We start from the raw sequence: 23,135 nt of genomic DNA, 5'->3' as shown, positions 1-23,135 counted from the left end.
CTTGTCACAAAGCCTGGTGACCTGAGTTCCACATGACCTGAGTTCTATTCCTAGAACACACATGGTAGAAGGGTAAGAACCAACTCTTCTAACTACCACATGGGTACCATAGCATGTGTGCCTACATACACATTGCACGAGAGTGTGTGCACATGCACACACATGCATGGGCACACATACAAACACAAATAAAGAAGAAATAAATAAGTGCAAAAACTTCTAAAGAAATATAAGGTAGCCTCCCGTTTCATTTTTATAGATTCATAATAACTCCAATCAGTCTAGCAAAGGCTTAGACTTTCTTTTGGGAGGTAGAGGCAGAGAATCAGGAATTCAAAGTTACCGTCCTTGGCACACAGAGAATTTGAGGATAGCCTGGACTACATGAAACTCTGTCTGACTCTGTCTGGAGAAACAGACCTCACCCATGCAAATAAAAAAAAAAATCGTTGTTTAAAAAACCTCAGTCTATGAAACTCATACCAGAAATTTTATGTCTCTCTATAGTTAGGTAGTTTTTGTAGGGCTGAAGATTGAACTCAAGGCTGTGCATGTGCTAAGCAACTGTTCTACCACTGAGCAGCATCCCCTAAAGCCTCACATCAGAGTTTAATTCTCATTGTGAAGAATGAAGAGTGCAGAAACTCAATCCAGCTGTTGTTTAGAGACAGAGCTTTAGGAAAGTGAGTAAGATTAAATAAAGTCTTCGTGGTGGCACCCCATGATTACTGTTGGCTTTGTAAGAAGAGAGGAACGCTGCTGAGTAAGAAAGGCAACACCAAAAGTGCACCCTCAACCATGTACCACCAACACTGAGAGCTGAAATCAACCTATTTTCTTACACTGTAACCAGACTCTGCCATTGTGTTATGGCATCGTATATTAGACAACTCTGTTAATTTGGCTCAATTCTTCACTAACAAACAGGGGCAAACTTCTTGCAATTTTTGCATCCGTCTTTCATTTCCCTGAAATTAATTGCTTTCCAAAACTCAAATATGTTTTTGGTTGAATGACTCAAATGAAGTTTTGATTCAAGGCTGGGTATTTTATAATTTTTCAGAAATTAACTATTAGATTTATACAGGAAACTAAATAGAGTATAAATTCCATAGACTTTGAGGCCACCCATACTTTGGTTCAAATCACAGATCTGCTCCTCACTAGTCCCACAGGATTCATCTGCTAATTCAGCCAACTGTTATATATTGTGCAGCTACTATGCACTGTGGATAAACTGAGACCATACTACGGTTCCTGTGCCCTTAAGGTTAATCCTTATGGGAGATAACCAGACAAAGAAACAGGATGATTCTGGATAATGTTAAAGCTACTAAGCATAAGTAGAGTGAAACATGAAATGGGTAACACATGTCTGTGGTGAGGGAAGACCTCCAAGGGCGGATGATGTATGTCCTAGTTGAGACTACGAGAGAACAGAGCAGGGCTACTGAGACTACAAGAGAACAGAGCAGGGCTACTTATGCAGAACCTATGATGGGATTGAGTGTTCAAAGCAAACAGAACGCACAAATGGTGCCAAGTTGGGACAACACTGGCATGTCTAAGTGGAAAAAATGAGGCCATTGAACCTGGTCTCTGAGCGATAGACACCTTCATATGAGTGATGAAAATAACTATGACACAAATTTTACAGCTATTATTGGAGATTCTATTTGCAAAGTACCTCACTATGCCTGCCACATCTCATACACTCAGGAAAACAATGAAATCCTACCATTATTACTATCATCATAGTTTTTATGGTTAATGTTTGGGGAACTAAAACCCTGTAACTAATCTAATATCTATGAAGCTAGAGGAAGCGATCTACTCAGAACTATGAAAGCTGTCAAGTATTACCAGAGAAGCTGTGCTGCTGTAATATTCCAGAGCTGAGTTTTGCATTCTCGCCTTTTTAAAGCAGACATTGTACTGACTTTCACACATCCATGAGTCTATCTTTCAGCCACAACACAGTAACAGTCACTAGAAGGTATGCTACAGAAATGTAGAAATACAATAAAAATTGAGAGCTGGAGATGCAGCTCAGAGTTTTTGAAGTCTAGAGTTGCTCAGTTCCTAGAATATACAAGGCTTTCTGGCCTCTGACAAACTAGGCATAAGGGCATGCCTATAATACCAGCATTTGAAAGGTGGAGGCAGGGGGATCAGATGTTCAAGGTCAGTGGTAGAGAGATGGTTGTGCAGTTAAGATTGCTTACTGTTCTTACAGAGGACTTATGTCTGGTTCCCAGTACCCATGTCAATGGCTCACAATTGCCCAGGAATCCAAGGCCTTCTTCTGGACTTTGTGTGTGTGTGTGTGTGTGTGTGTGTGTGTGTGTGTGTGTGTGTGTGTATTACCCAGGTATTTCAGTTATTTACAAATATGTGTTTTCTACACATCATAAATACAAAAATGTGTAAGCATATAGACTGTTTTATAAGTATCACAGAACACTTTCTGGAAGAGCAGCTCGCCTGCAAATTGACCCACACATAATCCAATTCATCAGCGTCCCTCTTAACATCTAATGTTAAACCACCCCTAGGTGATACTTGGCTCCATCACACTGCTTTGTAATCATTGCCCTAATATTTATATAGGTCTCAGCTACCTCATTCTTCCAAGCAATAAAAATATCTGCATAACAAGAAAACTACTTTCAAATATAATTCAAATCAAATAGATAAAACCTCGGGGCTGTAGCAGGGAGAGAATAAATGCATGTTCTAATTCAGAAAGAAATAATTACTAATTAAAGAAAGACAACTTGTTTTTTTTTTCCCCTTAAGAATGGTAACTGTCCAGAGATTAAAAACTTAAACACATTCATAACATTTCCTCTCTGGTTTCTTTGAGATCCACAAGTCACAGGAGAAATAAATAAATAAATAAACAAACAAATAAATAAAGGTTGAAGAAGGACTCGGTGGTTAAGAGCACTTTCTGCTCTTGCAAAGGACCTGGGATCAATTTCCGACCTAAATGGTGCCTCATGAACACCTGCAACTCTAGTGGGGTTCTGACACCCTTAACCCCCAGTACCCATGTGGTAGCTCACAGTCATCTGCAACTCCAGTTCCAAGGGATCTGATGACAACATCTGACCTCCACAAGCACACGAGGTATGTATACATACATAGAGGCAAGACACTCATACACATAAAGTAAAAAAGTAATCTAAAAAGAGTCATCTCACTTCCACTTAAATATCTGAAAAATCAGAAATTTTGAAAGGAATAAAAAAGAAAGGATGAAAAAGGAGGGAAGAAACAAAGGAGAGAGGGAGGGAAGAGACAAGGGGATGAGAAGGAAGGGAAGGCAAATGAAGAGGGAAGGGGGAGAGTAAGGAAGGATATGAACAACATAAATTAGCATTGGGTCATAATCCAAAATACTAATTGAGTACAACTGAAGCCATACAGAATAATGAGAGTCAAAGGTCTAAAGAGAAAACTTTCAAATCATTTGCGTACATAGTTCTGCCTTCCAGCATACGAAGAAAGCATCCTACTCAAATATGGGCTGTGGAGAGAGAACTCCCTTCTAAAGAGTACAATCAAGGCAGTGAAGAGAAGGAAGGACTTCAATCTGAGAACCCTGACCAGCAGCAGCATTAGTCCTGTAACCCAGGATGTCACTACAGCCACGTAGCATCTACCCCCGGTGCCTTATAGAGGCAGTCTGAGGCTTTTTGTGTTGGGAAGGGGCTCTACTCCTGGAGTCTCCATTCCCTGAAGCCTAGTCTCACACTGGACAGGGGGAAAACAGATTTCAAGGGAGGGGCATTCTACAAAATTCCTATGACTTCATCAAATCTGTCATGATTCTTTTTTAACTGAGCACTTTGTGGTTATGAGAAGCCAAGACACGCTCAGGGAGATGTGATGGTCAAAAATGGCACAGTGTCATGAACAGGACTGTGGAACACAAGAGTGCTGGGTAAAGGCTAAAAAAATATGAATCAAGTATGGACTATAGTCTTTAAAGGGGTGCAATGGATAGCACTGAACCTTTCAACATGAGCCTACATGAATCAACCTAAATCATACAATTTTTACTGACAGACTTTTCCAAAGTTATTAGTTAACCCAGCATAAAATTTTATTCAACAGCTGAGTAACTGCTCTTAAAGAAAGCACGGCTTTCACTGACAGCACCCACACAAATAGAGAGCAACTCTGTTCCTTGCCTGTGGAAGGTTGGTTTTCCAGGAGATAGGTCGAAAGAATTCCTGCCTGAATGTAGTATAGAGGATGACTAAGAGTCAGACTTCTGCAAAAGGAAAATGTCGAAGCAAGAGTGGAGCAGGGAAAGAAGTCACAGTGGAATGGAGGAGACCCAGACATCAACCTCAACCAACTCCACTGGGGACTCTTGGAATGGGCCAAGATGGTCACGCTGTCTATGCATGGCAATAATTTACCTGATCACCTACCCTGGGATACAGAAAGAAGAAACTCTTCAGGGCTGTCAACAGCCGTGTGCCCTGGGTCTTCCATAGGCAGTTCTGCCCAAACAAGGGCCAAATGTTATAAGTTGCAAACACATGCATTTCACCTGGCAGGTTTCTCCCTTTCCACTCAAGTGTCCACCAAAGAGGTTCAGACCTCACTACTAGAAATTCAGTTTTCTTTTCTATTCTGAAGCTTTTCTTGGTCATCTAAACTGTTTTAGTAAATTGCAAAGACCCCTCCAAAGAGGTAATTTAAACCATTTTCAACGAATCTTAGTGGACCTTAACTGATTGTAGCCGAAAGCAAAGAAGAAAAACATTTTGAAAGAGAAATGGTACACTAAAGTAAGTGAGGGATGCTGATGGAAACATTGCTTCCCTTCCCAGCACCTGTCAATCTTCCTACATCCCAGGAAAGGACAACTCTCTTCCCCTTCCTACTTGTCATTTTAGCACCCTTGTACCCTCATGCTTCTAAGGAACAACATAAGACATTTTGTGGGGCATCATATGACTCTTAGCTGTACCACAGTATATAAGGCAGGGCACCAAAACTTGAAACTAATTTCTTACCAACAGGATATTATTTATTCTCCTGAAACCTTCCTGGTTTTGATGTAGAAGACCAGCAGATGCCATATCTAGTGTCATTTCCACCATCTTAGAGGCAAAATTTAGTCCTAGCCAACGATGAGTTCTCACAAACATAACTGAAGATTTAATACAAGCCCTTATGCTTACAGATGTCAATGTGCATTGAAGAAGATGTGAAAATTACTAGAAGCCAATTTACAGCAGCTGGAGCAAATTAGGGCTCATTGCAAAAAAAAAAAAATTTTTTTTTTAAATTTAAAGAAGGAAGTAATGAAACACCCAGCTCTAGGCAAACCATATGTGCAAACCAAAGTCTTTATTAATGGAAGTAAGAATTGTGTTAAAGGCAATTTAGTTCTTATAGCAAAACTCAATAAAGATAAGCACTAAGTTGTAAGTCTTGAATCTCGATGTAACTTACCAAAAGGTGTACAGTGGTTCTGTGATGGTTTCTATGGTGGCTGTGAACCTACAGGTTTGAAAGATGTCCACCTCGTTCATTACACTGTCTAAAGATCACCATGACGTTTTTGAAATCTGGAAAAGGTTACATCTTATTTTACTACCATTAGGAAATGTAATTAGCTATAAAGAATATTCAGGAAGGCCATTAAGATGGCTCAGTGGGTAAAGGTGCTTGATGCCCAGGATCCAAAGGAGAGAACACATTCTTGCAAGTTGTCTTCTGACTTCCACATGCATACCAAGTCAGAGTGACATACATGTAAATAACTAACTTAACTAGCTTATATAAATAATAAATTCTTTTTAAATAAAAGGCAGAATTATGAGGGCTGGAGAGAAGGCTCAATAGAGAAAGAGTTTAAACATGAGTTAGAATACAGTAACATTCTGGCATGGCTGCAAAGCTCCACGTCAAGTGAGAGATTCTATCTCAGACAATAAAGTGGAGAGCAATTAAGGAAGACACTGGACATGAACTTCTGGCTCTCATCACCCACACACATACACATGTGCACACATCATATGTGCACAAACTTATAACATCTGACATGAGCTTCCAGCCTCCACACCTACATGCACATGTGTGCAGATATCACACATGCACGAACTTTTTCAGTGCTTGAACAAAGAATATTCAAAGTATTTGGCATATGTGTGTAGGGTGGAACTAACACAGAAATTATCAAACTAAAAGTCTGAAGTATTAGTGACAATCCAATGTCTATCCTCTAATCTATATATAGATTCAGAATGTCTATACATAGGACAAAATATTGGCCAGAGAATGTGGCATCTCTGAGCAAAACGAAAAGCCGAAGGAATATCCTTACTAAGATGGTGCCCAAAGGCAAACCTTCAATCAAGGGAAGCTTGGATCAGTTCTATCTACATACAATGAGAATACAAAACCTTAAACAACAGCTCAGAAAGGCCAGCTCCCCAGACCAAATTCTGGGGAGTCACATTGTAAGTTTTAAGCCTTGCTCAATTCTCAGGCTAGCCCACCATTTACCACTCACATTTGTTGGTTCATTGGAAGGAAAATAAAACAGAAAAATCATTGTGAGACTGCAATCAAGAGTTATTTTTCAGTTTAATTTCCTTATGAATCTCAACACTATGTGAATGCCTAATTTCTTCTGATGAAATTTTGGCCCTCTAAATGATTTGTTTTCTAGGTGAAAACAAATTAAGTTTCCAAGTATCTTCTAAAATTATTCAGTCATTGACTCCGCTTACATTTCAAGCATTTTATTACCAACTGCAGTTCACCATCACTGTATATGTAGGTATCACTGTGACGGGCTCAGTAATTAAGAGCACTGGCTGCTCTTCCAGAGGACGCACATAGCAACTCACAACCAATTGTAACCTCATGGTATCTAATGACTTCTTCTGACGTCCTTGGGCACCAGACGTATACATGGTGCACACATATGCAGGGAAATCAACTGTACATACAAAGTAAAATATGTTTTTAAGATATCATTATGGTGATTTCAATGAGACTTTTCCCCATAGATGGATACGTTTGAACACTTGGTTCTCAGTGAGTAGCACCCTGTTAGAGGAAGTATGTCACATTGACAGCTTAAAAACTGTTAATGGCTATGCTTCTTGTCAGTGGTTAAATGTGAGCTCCCAGAGTCCTGTTCATACTACCATACCTGCTACCTGCTGCCATGATTCCCTGCCATGGTGGACTCTTATCCCTCTGGAATCATAAGTCCAAATAAACTCTTCTTGCCTTTGTCATGAGGTTTTATTACAGAAACAGAGAAGTAGCTGTGCAATCATTATAATGGCATTGGAAAAGAAGCAGATTACCCAATTAATCCCATTATTTTTAAGGTATCCACAAGAGTAAAATATAATTCTTATGATACCATCTTAATTGCTTAGTAGTAGTAGCAGTATGCTCTTTTGTTCTTCACAGTTGATATTCCTCATCACTACCTGTGCTTCGGGATTAAGCAATGAGAGTTTAATGCTAAGGTTTGCTTCCTAAACAGGAACCAGCTGCTCTTTGATACCTCCAAATGCTGGTTCTCTTAAGCATCTGATGATACATGGGTAGGGGGATCTACCAATCACTAATCATCCATATACACATCTCCCTGGAACACTCCATTACAGAGGCAGTAAAAAATGATGGTGCTTTTGAGTATAGCATCAGTATTTATAGACTGTAGATAGTTTTACTGTTGAACATGTTATTATGTTTATGCCTAGCAGTTATGTATAAATGTTCTCCGTTTAGTAATGACATACTATAGGAGAATACTTTTATGACAGACTGGCTAGAGATAATTCACACATGATCTTCATCATGACACACACCTTCGGACACTAAGAGCCCTCGTAGCTACAACACTAAATAATTCTTCGTGTGTTTCTTACTGGAGGATTAAAATATCCCGAGTTCAACTAAGGCAGGATGTAGTCTATACTTTGCTATGTTCCCCACTATTTAATATGTTCGCTTTCCATATGTGGATTTTAATTATTTTATATGATTAAGTGTACAACATGCACTGTATGTAAATTATGAAGGCCGCCATAAAGAACAGCAGGCACACAATTGTTAATTGCACAGTTCCCTTAGTAGGTCCCTTGCAAAGAAAGACCTTCCTCTCAATGTGTGTGGCACAGAGTTCTTTCAACACATGGTACACACCTATTAGAAGTTTCACTACTCTGTTTTATTAAAAGCACAGAGGGTGTGATTTCCAATCCTTTATAATTTCCGGATTACTAATTAAATTGCTTCAATCGTGTCAAAGGGACTTTTTATCACTTAGAATATTAGAATCAGCCCTTTTTGGAGAACAAAGTCAATCAGAAAAACTCTAAAAGCATGAAAAAGTGTTTCCTGTGTTCAGATGACTTAAAAGGAGCTCAAAGGAAATTCCCCAAATTTAAATAAAAATTCATTATCATAAAAAATAAGGCTGCAAATTAAAGCCAAAGCAGCTAATACCCAGAAAGCAATCCTATACTAAAGGCAGCCCTCACTGAACTTCTGATACTATGCTGTTTTTCAGGCCCCTTAGTCTCTTATATCCATGATAAATCCTTTAACGAAGTGGTCAGTAAATAGGGTGTCTTGGTTGATATATTGGGCTAGAGCAGTGGTTCTCAACCTTCCTAAGGCTGTGACCCTTTAATACAGTTCCTCATGCTGTGGTGACCCCCAACTATAAACTTATTATTGTTGCTACTTCATAACTGTAATTTTGCTACTGTTATGAATCATAATGTAAATATCTGATAGGCAGATGGTCTTATGAGAGCCCTGGAAAAGGAAAACCACTGTGTTAGAGACACAGTTTTCTACAGTACTTATGTGTAACAAGCATAGCCTTCCTTAGTTCTCACAGTATTCTACAATGCTGCTACTGTTCCATCACTTTTCAGAAGCACAGACCAAGTGCAGCTATAGATCACAGCTATAGATTGCAGGAGCTTTATGATTTAAACCAAGTTGCTTCTAAAGCCTCCACTTTTTCATTCTTCAAAATAAATTCAAATATCATACTATTACTACTTTCCAGAAAATTGAAATATGGTCAAAATAAATTTGGGTTAAACAAAATACAGTTTGTTGTCTTTGTAGATTTGGAAAATATTTTTGTCATGTTTCAGGGTCATTATCACATGCATTCATTATTTTATATATGTATTTTTTATTTTAACTTGTAAATAAAGAAAGGATAATTAATGCATATAATGGTGACCCTGAAGCATGCCAAAAATCTTTCCACTTCATATGTATTTATTTTATAATATATAATGAAATGATACATTAATGTCTAGAGTATATAGTCAGAAGTGCCTATAATATAGTTATGATTAATATCAAGACAATATGTTTATTCATGCATTTCTATAGAGACATGACAAGTTGCAGACTTGCAAGATGGCTAATCACATCATGGCCACACACTATTACCATATGACTCTTCATTGAGTTTGTCTGTGCAGGGACTTTTGTGTATTGACCTCACAGGACATTGAACTTTCTGAAATAAAGAAATTCCAGAACATCTAGGGTCCATGCCTAATGCCCAAATCCTTGGAGAGTTACTGCTTTTAATTGTTAATTATGAAATGGCCTGAGGTAACCCATATCATTGTCCCAAGGAAAAGACTGCTTCATTTGTTATATTTTCTTCATTCTCAAGCTAAAGGTGACCTTAACCAAAGTCACTTTCAGTGCCTTCCCACAGTAGTTCCAACCTTCTCTAAGTAGGATTTGGATTTTAAAAGACTGTTTAGTGTTTGGAAGCTTTTGTGACTCAAAGCCTAACCTCTCTAGCAATAGCCTGTTTCGCCCAGGCTGTGGCTGTGAAGTGAGGGGACAGCCGGAAGACAACAGTGTCCCCTTGGAAGCTAGTGCTTGTCCCAGCTGACTAACTAAAGTGAGCTTGATTCCCTCTACCCTGAACTTAGATCTCAGTGTACAGTGTTATCCTGCGACACGGACAAAGCTTTAGTCATTCCTCTGTTTAAGTATCTTTGTATTTCTGCATTGCAATAAAAAAATTAGGAAAGGCAAATTGAGAAGAGCGGAGCAAGTAAATGCATGAACCATGTATACGCACAGTTTACATCAGTCTGGAGCCCTAGGTATTTCCTCCTCAAATTCCATTTTAAATGATACAGACATAAGCCATAGATAGAATGTTTTCCTTCAGTGACTAGATATGAACACGATAGATTTTTCTAACTTATAGGACTTCCAGAAAGATCTCTTGTTTAATATATTGACCAAACTAAGAAATACACAGCTGATAATATCAAAGAAAGAAGAAATTTGGGTTTAAAAAAATTAGAACTATTAGTGGTCTGTGTTTTCAAATGTAAAAATTAATTTCACACACATATGTACACCATCATCTTTTGTAGTCAAAAATAGCACTTTGAAAGCTTAGTATGTTTTAAGCTTCCCATGACTAGTTCCATTTAAAATACAAAAGTAATAGGGGAAAAAGTGTATTCATTTGTTAGAGGGGCCATCATGCAACCAGCAGAAAAACAACAGAAATTTATGTTTTTCCAGCTCAGGATGCTACAAGTCTAAGGTCAAGTCTCAGCAGTTGGCTTTTCCTGAGCCCATCTCTCCTTGATTTATAAATGGACATGTTCACCATATCTTCTCTCTGTACTTAACAGTATCCAAATTTCCCCTTTTTATGGGAATACCACCACACTGGATAAGGGCTCACCTTCTTGGCATCTTATAATTCATTCACTGTTTCAACAACCTATCTGTAGATGCAGTCAAACTCTGAGACATGAATACTGGTGACATACAACCCAACATACATGTAAAGGAACATGACAAATGTTACCCATATGTAAGACTGCCTGTGTCCACTGACATCTGCTAGGGAATGATCTGCAATGTACTGATCAATTGAGGAACAGGAAGTTTACACTTCAGATAAAAAATTCAAAGATGTTACCATGGTTACATAAATAAGTACTGAATGCCGCCAAAGAGGGCTCAGATCAGTGGTGTATCACTGGTTTAGTGATACACCATGGGCAAAACCCAGTGCCCAGTACCACAAAAATTGAATCTATGATTGTATCATTTAGACGTGGTAATGGTTAAAATGTTTACTGTCCATTTCATAGGAAGAAAACTAAATTGAAGAAAAAGAAAGCACACACAATCCACTCTGGATTTGACTCATCTGTTCAAATGCGTGTTGCAGATTTTTTAAATTTTTATTCCATGTCATTATTGAGCACTTATATGCTGTGTAGGAACCAAAACCCACACAAACGCCAGTGCTCTGCTACCTGGTGAATGGCATCACTGGTAAAACAGAATGCCTTTGGTTTTGTTTAGTTAGTTCTTCTAACTTCTATCAAGATTAGGCAATAAAATTTTAGCAAGTTTTCAAATGTAACAAACATAGGAGATAATTGCACATACACATGTATACCATTGCTCCATGTAATAAAAAAATACAATGTCTGAAGTCATTATTAATGGGTGATCTGTTTACATTGGCAATGTCTGAAGTAGCAACAGTCACTATGGACATCAGGAGCCCCCTGATAGCTTCAAATTTACACTCAGATTGTACTGCGTAGTGAAGAGTCATAACAGGCTTTCTCCTCAGGTCTGAATTTGAAAAACATCTATTAAAAATAATAATTATAACCCCCTGAAGCCATATAAATGAAGCAACCTGTTAAAGTTTATCCTTCCTCTAAAAAGAACTGGTAAACAGCCATGGCTCAGTGAGGTCCCCTGGGCTACCAACTGGTTGCAGGCAACTATGTGTCATACATTTTCTGGTAGTTAATTCCAGTTTTGAAAATGCCATCTTCAAGCACCAAAGCTTGGGAGGAAAATTGCGAAACCCACAAAGGGAGAAATCACTATAATACATGCTGCCTCTGCTCAATCTTAATGGGCTTCTATTACGCAAACAGGCCTTGTGACTTGGAAGCCTTTGTCTGCCTGAAATTGCAGAGTGGTTTGAACAAGGTACAGATGCCCATGGAAAGCAAGGATGGACATTTTATTCAAACTGTAAACATGTAATGGTTGCCTAGTACAGAGATAGAAACTTGGCCGATGAAGCATCCCAAATTGACTTGTAGATCTCTAGAAAACAAACAGCTCTTCATTACGCATCTCATCTCTCATCTCCAAGGCCTGGCTCTGAGCGTTCTTCCTTTGGGGAGCAGGCCTGGCAGAGGAAGCTCCTGCTGATCAGCTTCATGAAAACTGTTGTCTGGATTTCTGAGTTCCTTTAAAAGTCAAAATTAGAGAAAGGGTGGGAAGAGTTAGCACACAAGTTAGTTTCCAGAGACCCTCTCCAGATTATTAATCAGCCAGCTGAGAGCATTGCCCGTTTTTCATGGAATCTTTTTCCTGTAAGTGAAACAAGTCTAGCATTGCCGGCAAACATCAATGCCATGCAGAGAGAGTAGATAAATTTAGAGTGAATGAGTTCCCAGTTAAATAGAGACCAACAGTGAGTTTATAATAAAACAATTTGCACACAGTTTGGAATATGACAATGGTAATTGTTCTTGTGTGGAAAACAAACATTTCATGATGTGTGCTTGAGGCAGAGCAGCCCAGGTTCTGAAGCAGCTCTTCCCACATCTCCACAGCACCAGGGAGACAACTTTGTATTGGTCACACTTGTCCGGCGTACCCAAAAGTATAGCACATGGAGGTGTGATTACACATGAGAGTTTTAAAACCCTTATTTTCAGCTGGAAATTCAGTGTTCAATGCCTGGCATTTGAAAGCAGAGAGAGAATGGGAGTCCTTTCATCTTCAGCTGAGGGTTGATGTTCCTGTTATCTGCAACTTCTGACGCTGTTTTAATCATGGCAGAGCACTGACTCAACCTGGCTGTACAGTGGAATCTCCTAGGGAGTTTTAATAAACTGATAGCTGGTACCCACCTCTAGACATTCTGATTTAAGTGATGTGGGGTGTGGCCAGGCATTGAGAGTTTTAAAAGCTCCCCCAGGTGATTCTAAAGGCCAGCTAAAATTCAAAGGGGCTACAAAAAAAAAGAAAGAAAGAAAGGAGAGAGAGAGAGAGAGAGAGAGAGAGAGAGAGAGAGAGAGAGAGAGAGGAGAGACTCTGACAATATTTTGTCATTTATAGGTACAAAGATAAAATTTAATAATAATTTGTAGCTCATTTTTAGTTGCATCATGACTATCACCCAAATCATCACAGGAAACTTGGAACAATAGAATGTTTGACTTAGAAGAGAACCCCAGCATTGTCTTGTCCTGAGATGCTTAGCCTGGGGTCCTTGGGCTTCTGGGAGTCTATTAGATGTTATGTGAACCATTTGAACTTGTAGATACTCGTGATTTTCCAGGAACTATAGCCACAGAATCTGTTAGTTTGTAGCAGGAGGCTCTGGACTCCAAAATTTAAGAACCATTTACATCATCAAAATCTTGCAGACAAAGAAATGAAATACCAAGTTGAAAATCTAGAACAATGCATCCTTCACCCTACCAGGACTAACCTCATGGTGGCTGCCGGGCTTTTGCACACAGTCAATTAAAATCTCAAAATACAAAAGGGCTTCAAGCAGATAAATGTGACCAAATCTAGACTTGGGGCTGGTAGCTGAAATTTCTAGAACCATATAAGCTGCAATGTCCTAGAAGATAATTCTAGTTTTCAGAAAAAGGGTCACAGAATAATCTGTCTGACTAGGAATTGACCAAGCATTAGCAGACTAACTACAAACTCAGGAAGTGAGGAAGTGCTAGCCTAGTGCTTCTTTTGTCCTGCTGGAACCTCAGTCTGATTTTTCCCAGGTTCATATCATGTTTACTTTATGTTATCCATATATGTAGTAGCATGTGGCTCCCACACATATACATGAATGATGATCTTATTGTGAATCTAAAGCCATTCTTGAAAAGGAGATTCATGGCTGTCAATGATAGGGACACATAGGACGTTCAAAACACCTTCCATCTCTGGGTGGCAGAAATCTAAGGGAGAAAGAAGGCTTGTTCTTAAACAAAGACCATGGTCTAAACAGAGGTGGCCTACTTAGGCTATCAAAACAGAAAGTAGAATTTTAAACGATGTTTCTATGTATGCATCTTTACCTATTAGTAGTACTCTTAGGGACTACTCTAATCGTTGGTTTGTCCACTCTTCTATTCTGTCAAATGTCAGCAGAATTTTTCAGGTGTTCCCTCTGGTAAGGTGTGCATAGCATTAAGCACATAGGACTAAATGCTATTCTATATTTGGCATCTATGTGCAAAAAAGTTCAATAACAAAGCCAGGTATTAGTAAGTGGGGTGGGGGGGGGAGTTACAATTAGGACTGTGGAGGGTCAAAGTAAGATTTAAACCTCTTTCTCGGTACTCACTAGCTGAGCAACCCAAGTCACTTCTCAAGCTCACTCATACCCTTCTTCTTCACCTCAGTACCGCTAAGCAAAATTGGGAATTTTCTCATAATCAGAATCATGGCAAACTCATATATTTGGTCTTTGGGTATTTTTGTTTTTCCAGTTTGTTTGTTTGTTTGTTGTTTGTTTTTTAGGTAGACTTTACCTTTACTTGGTGAAGCTTTGAAATCTGGAGCAGAAAACATTGCATTAATGAGTAGAAGATGTTAAATATTTTCTCCCGTGTGCTTTGGATTCTTAATCCTATTGCAACAGTAGGTCAAAAATTACGATCATGGATTGAAAAGAGGGAAGGAGAGTGTTGTCTTTATAGAAAGAGACCAGGATATGTTTGATAGAGCAAGGTATGGTGAGGTGGTAGGGAGGGGTGCCTCGGCTGGCCCATGCTGAGGCATCCCTTCCCCCTGAGGTACCAGCCACAGCCATACAATGGGTATAGTATAGAATAGAGTTTGTTTGGAGGCATGGGAATGGGGAGATGAGAAGGAAGGAGAGAGAGAGAGAGAGAGAGAGAGAGAGAGAGAGAGAGAGAGAGAGAGAGAGAGAGAGAACAGCCAGGAACAAGTGGAGAAAGGGGTAAGGGGAGTGGAGAAAGGGAGAAAGGGGTTAGGAAGATAAGAGTCAGAGAGAGAAGGGGCAGAGAGAGCAGGGGAGCAAGGAGGGGCCAAAGTACTCATTTCATGAGGAGGGGACTCAGCTTACTCATTTCTTCTTAAAGCATCTAATAGGTATTTTCTGACTTATTGTAGCCTGTGGAAGCTCTTGTTATTGTGGAATGTGAAACATTGGATAAAAATGCAAAGTCATGCGGATTTTATAATGATTGATATAAACATTATAACTATCTGAAGAGGAAAGAGATTTGGTGATTGGGGAAAGACAGACTTGAATTCAGCAGAGACTCATAGGCCATGGAGCCATGGGAGAAACCAGAGCTTTGGAGCAACACCCAAAAGACCCAAGATGACAATCTGTAAAGCAAGGAGATCCTAAAGAGGAAAATGGAAAGCTCAGGGCTGAGCCATGATCATGGAGTCTTCAAAATAAAATCTCTACCAGATTGACATTGGGGGAAGTCAAAAGGATAAGAGAGTGAAAGAAACTGAAGGTCTGACCGTGCCACCTAGCTCCTGGACAGCCTCTCGCCAGCTTAGAATGCCAATTCTGTGACACAAGGAAGAAACGACCGGCCCTCAAGATCAAAGTACTCCAGACTTTTATTTCTAAATAAAGGAAAACATAAAAAACGGTCCATATTTCTAGTACATGTACCCACTGTCCAATTTTTTGAAAACTGCTTCGGATTTTCAAGGAAACCTGAGAATCATCTACACATGAACAAGAAATAAGCATGATTTTCAGTTGGTGAAGTAAGTCTGAGCTCAGAGTGGAGTCATGACTCAGCACCAAACTACAAAGGGCCAGGAACAAACCGTGTCACCTCTTCATTTCTCTATCATTTTAAAAGTGAAATTCTTAAAGCTTTGCCAAACAGAAAAGCATACAGATTTTTTCCCCTCAATTTATACCATTCTGGGAGCTGGGTCTTGAGTATGGTGTTTTGTTACCGTGTTTACTTAGCAGACAGGAAGCCCTGGGTTAGATCCTGAAACACCACACGTACTACCTGTGGTGATAAATACCTATAATGTCAGCAGTTAGAGGTAGAGGCAGACAAATGAGGAGTTGAAAGTCACCCTTAGCTGAAGACATGTTTGAGTCGAGTATGGGCTATATGAGATCTTGCCTCGTTCCTATACTTTTCAATTAGTAAATACTTAGGCAGTAGCTCAATCAGGCTATAAAATGCTGTGCCTACCTAGAATACTGCCAAGGATCTATCTAGACCTGTGGTTCTCAACCTGTGGTTGTGACCCCTTTGAAGGTCAAACATCAGAAAACACAGATATTTACATTACAGTAGCAAAGTTACAATTATGAAGCAGCAATGAAAGTAATTTTATGGTTAGGCTCGCCACAACATGAGGAACTGTATACTGATCTAGACACTACCCACTTAGATCATGTAAACCTATCATGAATGATTTTTTTTTTGCATGAGGAGGAAAAGGGGAACTAAGTGTCTCTCTCTCTCTGCCTTATGCTTAGGGTTTCTGTCAAGGGAAACTGGCATTCCAAAGCATGCCCTGGAATTTCATGTAAATGTCTTGAAGCTAAAGAATCAGCTAATCTCAGCTAGTCCAACCAAGGAATCTATTCCTGCTCTAATAATAACCTGACTTGCTATGAGTTTTCATACACAAGCAGAGAGGCCCAATATTGTTATATGAATATAAAACAATATATCCTTCCTTATAGGTAGAAAAATGGTGGCATAGAGCCTAAATACAAGTCAAATATTAAAAGTGAGTGAGACCCGAGTAAGTGGCACTGGATGCTTATAAGAAAGTAGAAGTAGCTAACCCACAGTTAACAGAAGATGAAAGCTATACATTGAAAGCAAGCCAGCAGAATGGCTGGGCTACAGAGAAAGCAAGCCTAAGAACGACAACCTTTTTTCTCCTATTTAAACCATCATTGGTGCCTTTGCAAAAGTTGCTATCTCTTCCCAAAGTTGAGTGCTATTTGTCTTACAGGCATCTTACTGGTTAATACATCTTTACAATAAACACTCGGCAAAGTGTAAGGAACTGAAGAAATAAATTGAAATGGCTTATAGTAGTGGCTGGGGGTACCAGATTGACAGCTCTGGAAATAGATGGCCTCTTTCTCTCCGAAGAATAGATACAGCCTGATAAACAGAGGTGTTCCTTCAACTACTTCTTCAATAAGCCTTCACCCTGATAAAGCAGTGGCTGAAGGAAGACAGAAAGAGCAGTCACCTCTTGCAGCCAGCTCTCTCCACACTGCCATTTAGCACCAGGGTGAGAGTATTTTCCCTTCTACCAGCCACCAAACAGGGCAATGCACTGATTTCCCTTGCAACAGTGAACAGGCAATCAGATGGTGATAAGTTTTGACTACACTAGCCTCCACTGGATCTAAAGCACAGAACTTGGAAAGCAAGAGAACTCGTGTTTCCTACCCCAATTTCTTACAGCCGTCTAGTCTCAGTCCCAGGCACTAAATCAGGTAATGCAGTCGAGTCTGGCTGTTTTATCTGGTTTTCCCAAAGTTATTTGAAATGAGTACTCCACCATCCATGAAATCAAATGAATCTCAGGGACATTTCTATTTATGCAGTGTGAGGGGGGAATCTTTCAAAGGAGAAAGGAAAAACATAAAAAAGGCATGGAATGATTCCAAGAGAACAGTAACGTGCATTTTCCTCTCCTGAAGAAAAGCAGCAAGTATGTATGAAAAATTGAGGGGCGTGAGTTAAGCGAGAGCCTTAACATTATTTATTTATGTGCAGAACTTAAGCACCACTAAAATCCCCTTTGTCACGTGACCCTAAAATGAGCAAAGACCGATATAATAGCACTATCGGATTACAGTCAGAAGATGTCAGAAAATGTATGCTCTGTTTATCTCATACTTTCCTAAACAATCAAACGCAGTCTTCTTTTGTTTCAGGAGCCACTCGAGCATATAATAAGAGTTCCAGCAAGTTGAAACCTCTCCTATCTGGTTATTTTCTGTGAGTTGTAAGCCTGCCGCCCCCGGGTCACTGGTTTTCTTATGTTGCCAGAGCATTTTTTTAAAGGAGTCACTGTTCCGATTCTTACTAGGAAAGCATTTTACCATCCTAGGTGTCTTCCATTAACATCCATTAATAGCTCGCATTTGCTTCTAAGAGGTGATCTCGAAATAGTGAGTACGCATGTGGGACTCTGCAGTTCTTGCTTATTGTCCATGGAGCTGTGTATGTCTTCCTGGAGCACCCCAGAGCACACCTCCAAACTCAGATGTGTGGAGGGTCCTCCACTGGACGTCTTACATGTGACTCGTATCCTCTGTGTTCAATTTAAATTCATTCGTTCATTTGTCCATACAGACATTTATTAAGATTTCCACGAGTCTTCAATTGCCATCTGTACATGTTGTGTTTAGCCTATCTGTACAGAGACATATGGAGTGGAGCCATCTGCAATCATGGGTCTTTCCATCCACACCAAGTTCCATGAAATAATGACTCTGAGACTTGTTACATATGAATAAATGACTAGGCCAAAAGCCTTGGATCATTCCTGACTAGCTCATAACTTGATCATGCCTTTATTCTATTCTAAGTTTTGCCACAGGACAGATCCTCAGTTTCACATGATCATCTTCTTCCAGGGTACTGGGAAGAATCTCCTCTCCTCACTCTTTCCCAGAATCTCTCTGTCTCTCTCTCTCTGTCTCTCTCTCTCTGTCTCTGTCTCTCTCTCTCTGTCTCTCTCTCTCTCTCTCTCTCTCTGTGTGTGTGTGTGTGTGTGTGTGTGTGTGTCTATCTCTGTCTCTCTCTCTCTCAGAACTCCCACCTTTTATTTCCAGCCTCAGCTCATTGGTGATAGATTTTTTTAATTGATAGGCATTGCACAAAAGATTACCTCTACAAATATACATGCATGAGGTTGTACAACAGAAAAGGTTCTAGAATAGAAAACCTGGATTCAGTAGCCATTGCTGCCATCCAACAAATTACACCTGAAAGAAGTCATTACTCTTCTTACATCTACCTCTGACACTTACGGGTTGGACTATGTCATGTCTAAAAGCCTTTTATACTTCCAAAAGTTTTCAGTTTCATGCCAATTCAGTTGTGCGATGCAAATAGACAAACCCATGTAATTACATTAAAAACTCATTTCTCATTCTAAGGTGTTGAGATTTACAGTGGTTGCATATAGAAGTTCTTTGAAAGGAAGACAGGGAAATTCAACTTTGTTGTTTAGGGTATGTTATTGGACAAAGGAAAGAAAATTCAAAAAGAAAGATGTCCAAATCCCATTTAGAGACTAATCTCATTTATCTACTTTTTATACTGCATAATTTAGGATCTCTGATCCACCTTCTCCACCTTGCTCTCTATCTGTTTCCTACACATTCAATGGAAACACTAACCTCAAGTTTGTCAAATTATTTTCCAATTTGCATTTCACAATCTGTTATTCCTTGTCCATGTGAACCATCCTCAGCATTTGATGACTGCAACCACCCCCTCATATATATGAATTTTTCACCTGGCATGTGGTAGCCCCACTTAGCTCACTAAGGCTTCCTCACTGAATGCCAGACATACAGATCCAGAAGACTCAAAGATCTTGAGAACCAAGAATGCTTGATGTTCTTTCCCAAGCCTCATCCAGCTAGGGCAGCTGTCCAGTGTTATCAGATGCTATGTCAAAACCATCTTCTGGGTCATAGTTGGCTCTTCATTTCCTTCATACAGTACTTGTAATCAATCAGTATATAACACCACCTCTACCATCATTCTCCTCTGATGAGCATCACCAGTATTTGTGTGCACCGAAACTGTCTCTCTGCTCCTGGAAATTTCCTCTTAAAATTTGTTAGCACCATAGAAATATGATAACAAAGGTGATCTTAAAAGCCTAGCTCGAGCCCATGTGAAGGGTTGGCAAAGTTTTCATGATAGCTTTCAAGGCTCTCCATGTTTGGTTCTCCATAACTTCTCAAATTTCCCCTCTTGTTCTCTGCTTTTCTCACTCCTGTCCAGTTACATAAGTCTCCTTACTTGAAATATAAGAGCCAAAGCTTGATGCTCGCTTCTGAAGAGGTGTGTATTACTAATTCCTCATCCCTTCATATCATTGTTTATTTCTCTTATTTTAAATGAATCCTACCCTAAGTATACTATTCAATACTTGCAACTGAACCCCCAGGTTCACCTCATCTTCATTACCTTCATTTACATGTCTTTTTCCATTGCAAGTGTCACCTGCCAATGTTCTATTTAATTTAAAGGTTGTATGTTTAGCTTATTTTCTGCCTCTTCCATTGAAATATAAGTCACAAGAGAACAGATAATCTTTTTCTATTTGTTGGTTAATTCATTACCAATATCTGAACCCATCTTAGATGCCTGGCAATTATTTAATATTCGGTGAGTAGACAGAAGGAAGAGTGGTCCGGTTGTCATCAAATTATAAGCAACATCATATGAAGGTATATGTCTAATCAAATGCCCAATACACTTTGTTTTAAAGAGCCAATCAATGTCTTGCCCTTCAACCTCTTCTTAGTCATCCAACACTCCTGCCTGACACATAGTTTATTGGGGAAATTCATGACCTTCACTCACTAGAATCCTCAGAAAAACAATAATCTTGTTTTGGGGAAACACAGAAATAAGAGTTTTAGACTTATCCTAGAAATTTGGAATGAATCCTTAAAAATTACTATGTCATGTTTCTACTACAATGACTGTAAAACGATCAATATCTAAGTGTTTAAACTCTGCCTATATTCCAGATATCACTCTAAAATTTTATTAACTCATTTATTCCTTATACTAACTCTTTATTCTGATCTGACTACTCTTCCCATTATTGGATAACTTCTTCATGCACAATAATCAGAAAGTAACAAAAAATGTGAGTGAATAAGAAGTGCCAGTCTGGTCTACAGAGTGAGTTCCAGGACAGCCAGGGCTACACAGAGAAACCCTGTCTAAAAGAAGAAGGAGAAGAAGAAGAAAAAGAAGAAAAAGAAGAAGAAGAAGGAGGAGGAGGAGGAGGAGGAGGAGGAGGAGGAGGAGGAAGAAGAAGAAGAAGAAGAAGAAGAAGAAGAAGAAGAAGAAGAAGAAGAAGAAGAAGAAGAAGAAGAAGATGACTCGAGGGTAAAAGCAATGGCTATATTAAGAAATATTGGGAGGATCCGCGCGGGCCATCTTGGTTCCGGGACTCCACAGAGGGTGGTCTGCACGGGTGAGAGTGTGGACTGCAGAGGCTGATGGCTTCTGGGACAGGCGAGAGCCACAGAGCTTCTGAGGTAGCACCGTTTTCGGGCTCCAGACATCTGGCCACCTTCCCGGCCAGAGGACAGGTGTCCGCCCGGCCTGGGATGCCTTAGCCTCAGGATTTTCGGGAGCCATCTTGGTTCCAGAACTCCGCAGAAAGTAGTCTGCACAGGTGAGAGTGTGGACTACTGAAACAACAGCTTCTGGGACAGGCCAAAGCAACAGAGCTTCTGGGAAAGGTCCTGTTTTGGGCCTACATCTTCAGCCAGGAGGAGGTCCAAACACCAGATAACTGTGCACCTTCCCTGTAAGAGGAGAGCTTGTGTGCAGAGACTGCTCTGACCACTGAAACTCAGAGGAGAGAGCTAGTCTCCCAGGTCTGCTGATAGAGGGTAAAAAAATCACCAGAGGAACAATCTCGAAACAGAGACAACTATAACAACTAACTCCAGAGATTACCAGATGGCGAAAGGTAAACGTAAGAATCTTACTAATAGAAACCAAGACCACTCACCATCATCAGAACCCAGCACTCCCACTTCGCCCAGTCCAGGGCACCCCAACACACCCAAAAAGCTAGACCCGGATTTAAAAGCATATCTCATGATGATGGTAGAGGACATCAAGAAGGACTTAAATAACTCACTTAAAGAAATACAGGAGAACACTACTAAACAGGTAGAAGATATTAAAGAGGAAGCACAAAAATCCCTTAAAGAATTGCAGGAAAACACAACCAAACAGGTGATGGAATTGAATAAAACCATCCAAGACCTAAAAAGGGAAGTAGACACAATAAAGAACCCAAAGTGAGGCAACACTGGAGATAGAAAACCTAGGAAAAAAATCTGGAACCATAGATGTGAGCATCAGCAACAGAATACAAGAGATGGAAGAGAGAATCTCAGATGCAGAAGATTCCATAGAGAACATCGACACAACAATCAAAGAAAATGGAAAATGCAAAAAGATCCTAACTCAAAACATCCAGGAAATCCAGGACACAATGAGAAGACCAAACCTACGGATGATAGGAGTTGATGAGAATGAAGATTTTCAACTTAAAGGGCTGGCAAATATCTTCAACAAAATTATAGAAGAAAACTTCCCAACTCTAAAGAAAGAGATGCCCATGAACATACAAGAAGCCTACAGAACTCCAAATAGACTGGACCAGAAAAGAAATTCCTCCAGACACATAATAATCAGAACATCAAATGCACTAAATAAAGATAGAATACTAAAAGCAGTAAGGGAAAAAAGTCAAGTAACATATAAAGGCAAGCCTATCAGAATTACACCAGATTTTTCACCAGAGACTATGAAAGCCAGACGAGCCTGGACAGATGTTATACAGAAACTAAGAGAATACAAATGCCAGCCCAGGCTACTATACCCAGCCAAACTGTCAATTACCATAGATGGAGAAACCAAAGTATTCCAGGGCAAAACCAAATTCACACATTATCTTTCCAAGAATCCAGCCCTTCAGAGGATAATAACAGAAAAAAAAAACAAAAAACAAAAACAAACAAACAAACAAACAAAAAATACAATACAAGGACGGAAAATATGCCCTAGAAAAAGCAAGAAGGTAATTACTCAACAAACCTAAAAGAAGACAGCCACAAGAACAGAATGCCAACTTTAACAACAAAAATAACAGGAAGCAACAATTACTGTTCCTTAATATCTCTTAATATCAATGGTCTCAACTCCCCAATAAAAAGACATAGACTAACAAACTGGCTACACAAACAAGACCCAACATTTTGCTGCTTAGAGGAAATTCATCTCAGAGAAAAAGAT

The 23,135-nt window shown here is 39.5% G+C and overlaps 1 protein-coding gene across 1 annotated transcript; it reads right to left on the bottom strand.

Annotated features, from left to right (window-relative positions):
• Positions 1-12,044: 12,044 nt before the first annotated feature.
• 4930519L02Rik (RIKEN cDNA 4930519L02 gene) lies at positions 12,045-22,184 on the bottom strand. The gene is made up of 3 exons (NM_029164.2): positions 21,841-22,184; positions 14,604-14,627; positions 12,045-12,296 (listed from the first exon to the last, which is right to left on the bottom strand). The coding sequence occupies exons 1-3, from the start codon at positions 22,091-22,093 to the stop codon at positions 12,265-12,267; spliced, it is 309 nt and encodes a 102-aa protein (NP_083440.2). The 5' UTR covers positions 22,094-22,184; the 3' UTR covers positions 12,045-12,264.
• Positions 22,185-23,135: the final 951 nt, after the last annotated feature.

Source organism: Mus musculus, chromosome 3 (genome assembly GCF_000001635.26).
Source record: "Mus musculus strain C57BL/6J chromosome 3, GRCm38.p6 C57BL/6J".
NCBI lineage: Eukaryota > Metazoa > Chordata > Mammalia > Rodentia > Muridae > Mus > Mus musculus.
Note: the sequence above shows the minus strand (reverse complement) of the source record. Positions and strands in the feature narration are given on the sequence as shown.

What these genes read in the sequence shown, in the direction of transcription:
- 4930519L02Rik (NM_029164.2), bottom strand. Translation starts at nt 22,093, where the DNA reads ATGGTTTTATTCAATTCCATCACCTGTTTGGTTGTGTTTTCCTGCAAT. An exon ending in AGTGCTGGGTTCTGATGATG is followed by an intron (nt 14,628 to 21,840) that starts GTGAGTGGTCTT and finishes TTTCTGCTCCAG; the next exon opens with ATTTCAAAGCTTCACCAAGT. An exon ending in CAAAGCTTCACCAAGTAAAG is followed by an intron (nt 12,297 to 14,603) that starts GTAAAGTCTACC and finishes TGACTTTTAAAG; the next exon opens with GAACTCAGAAATCCAGACAA.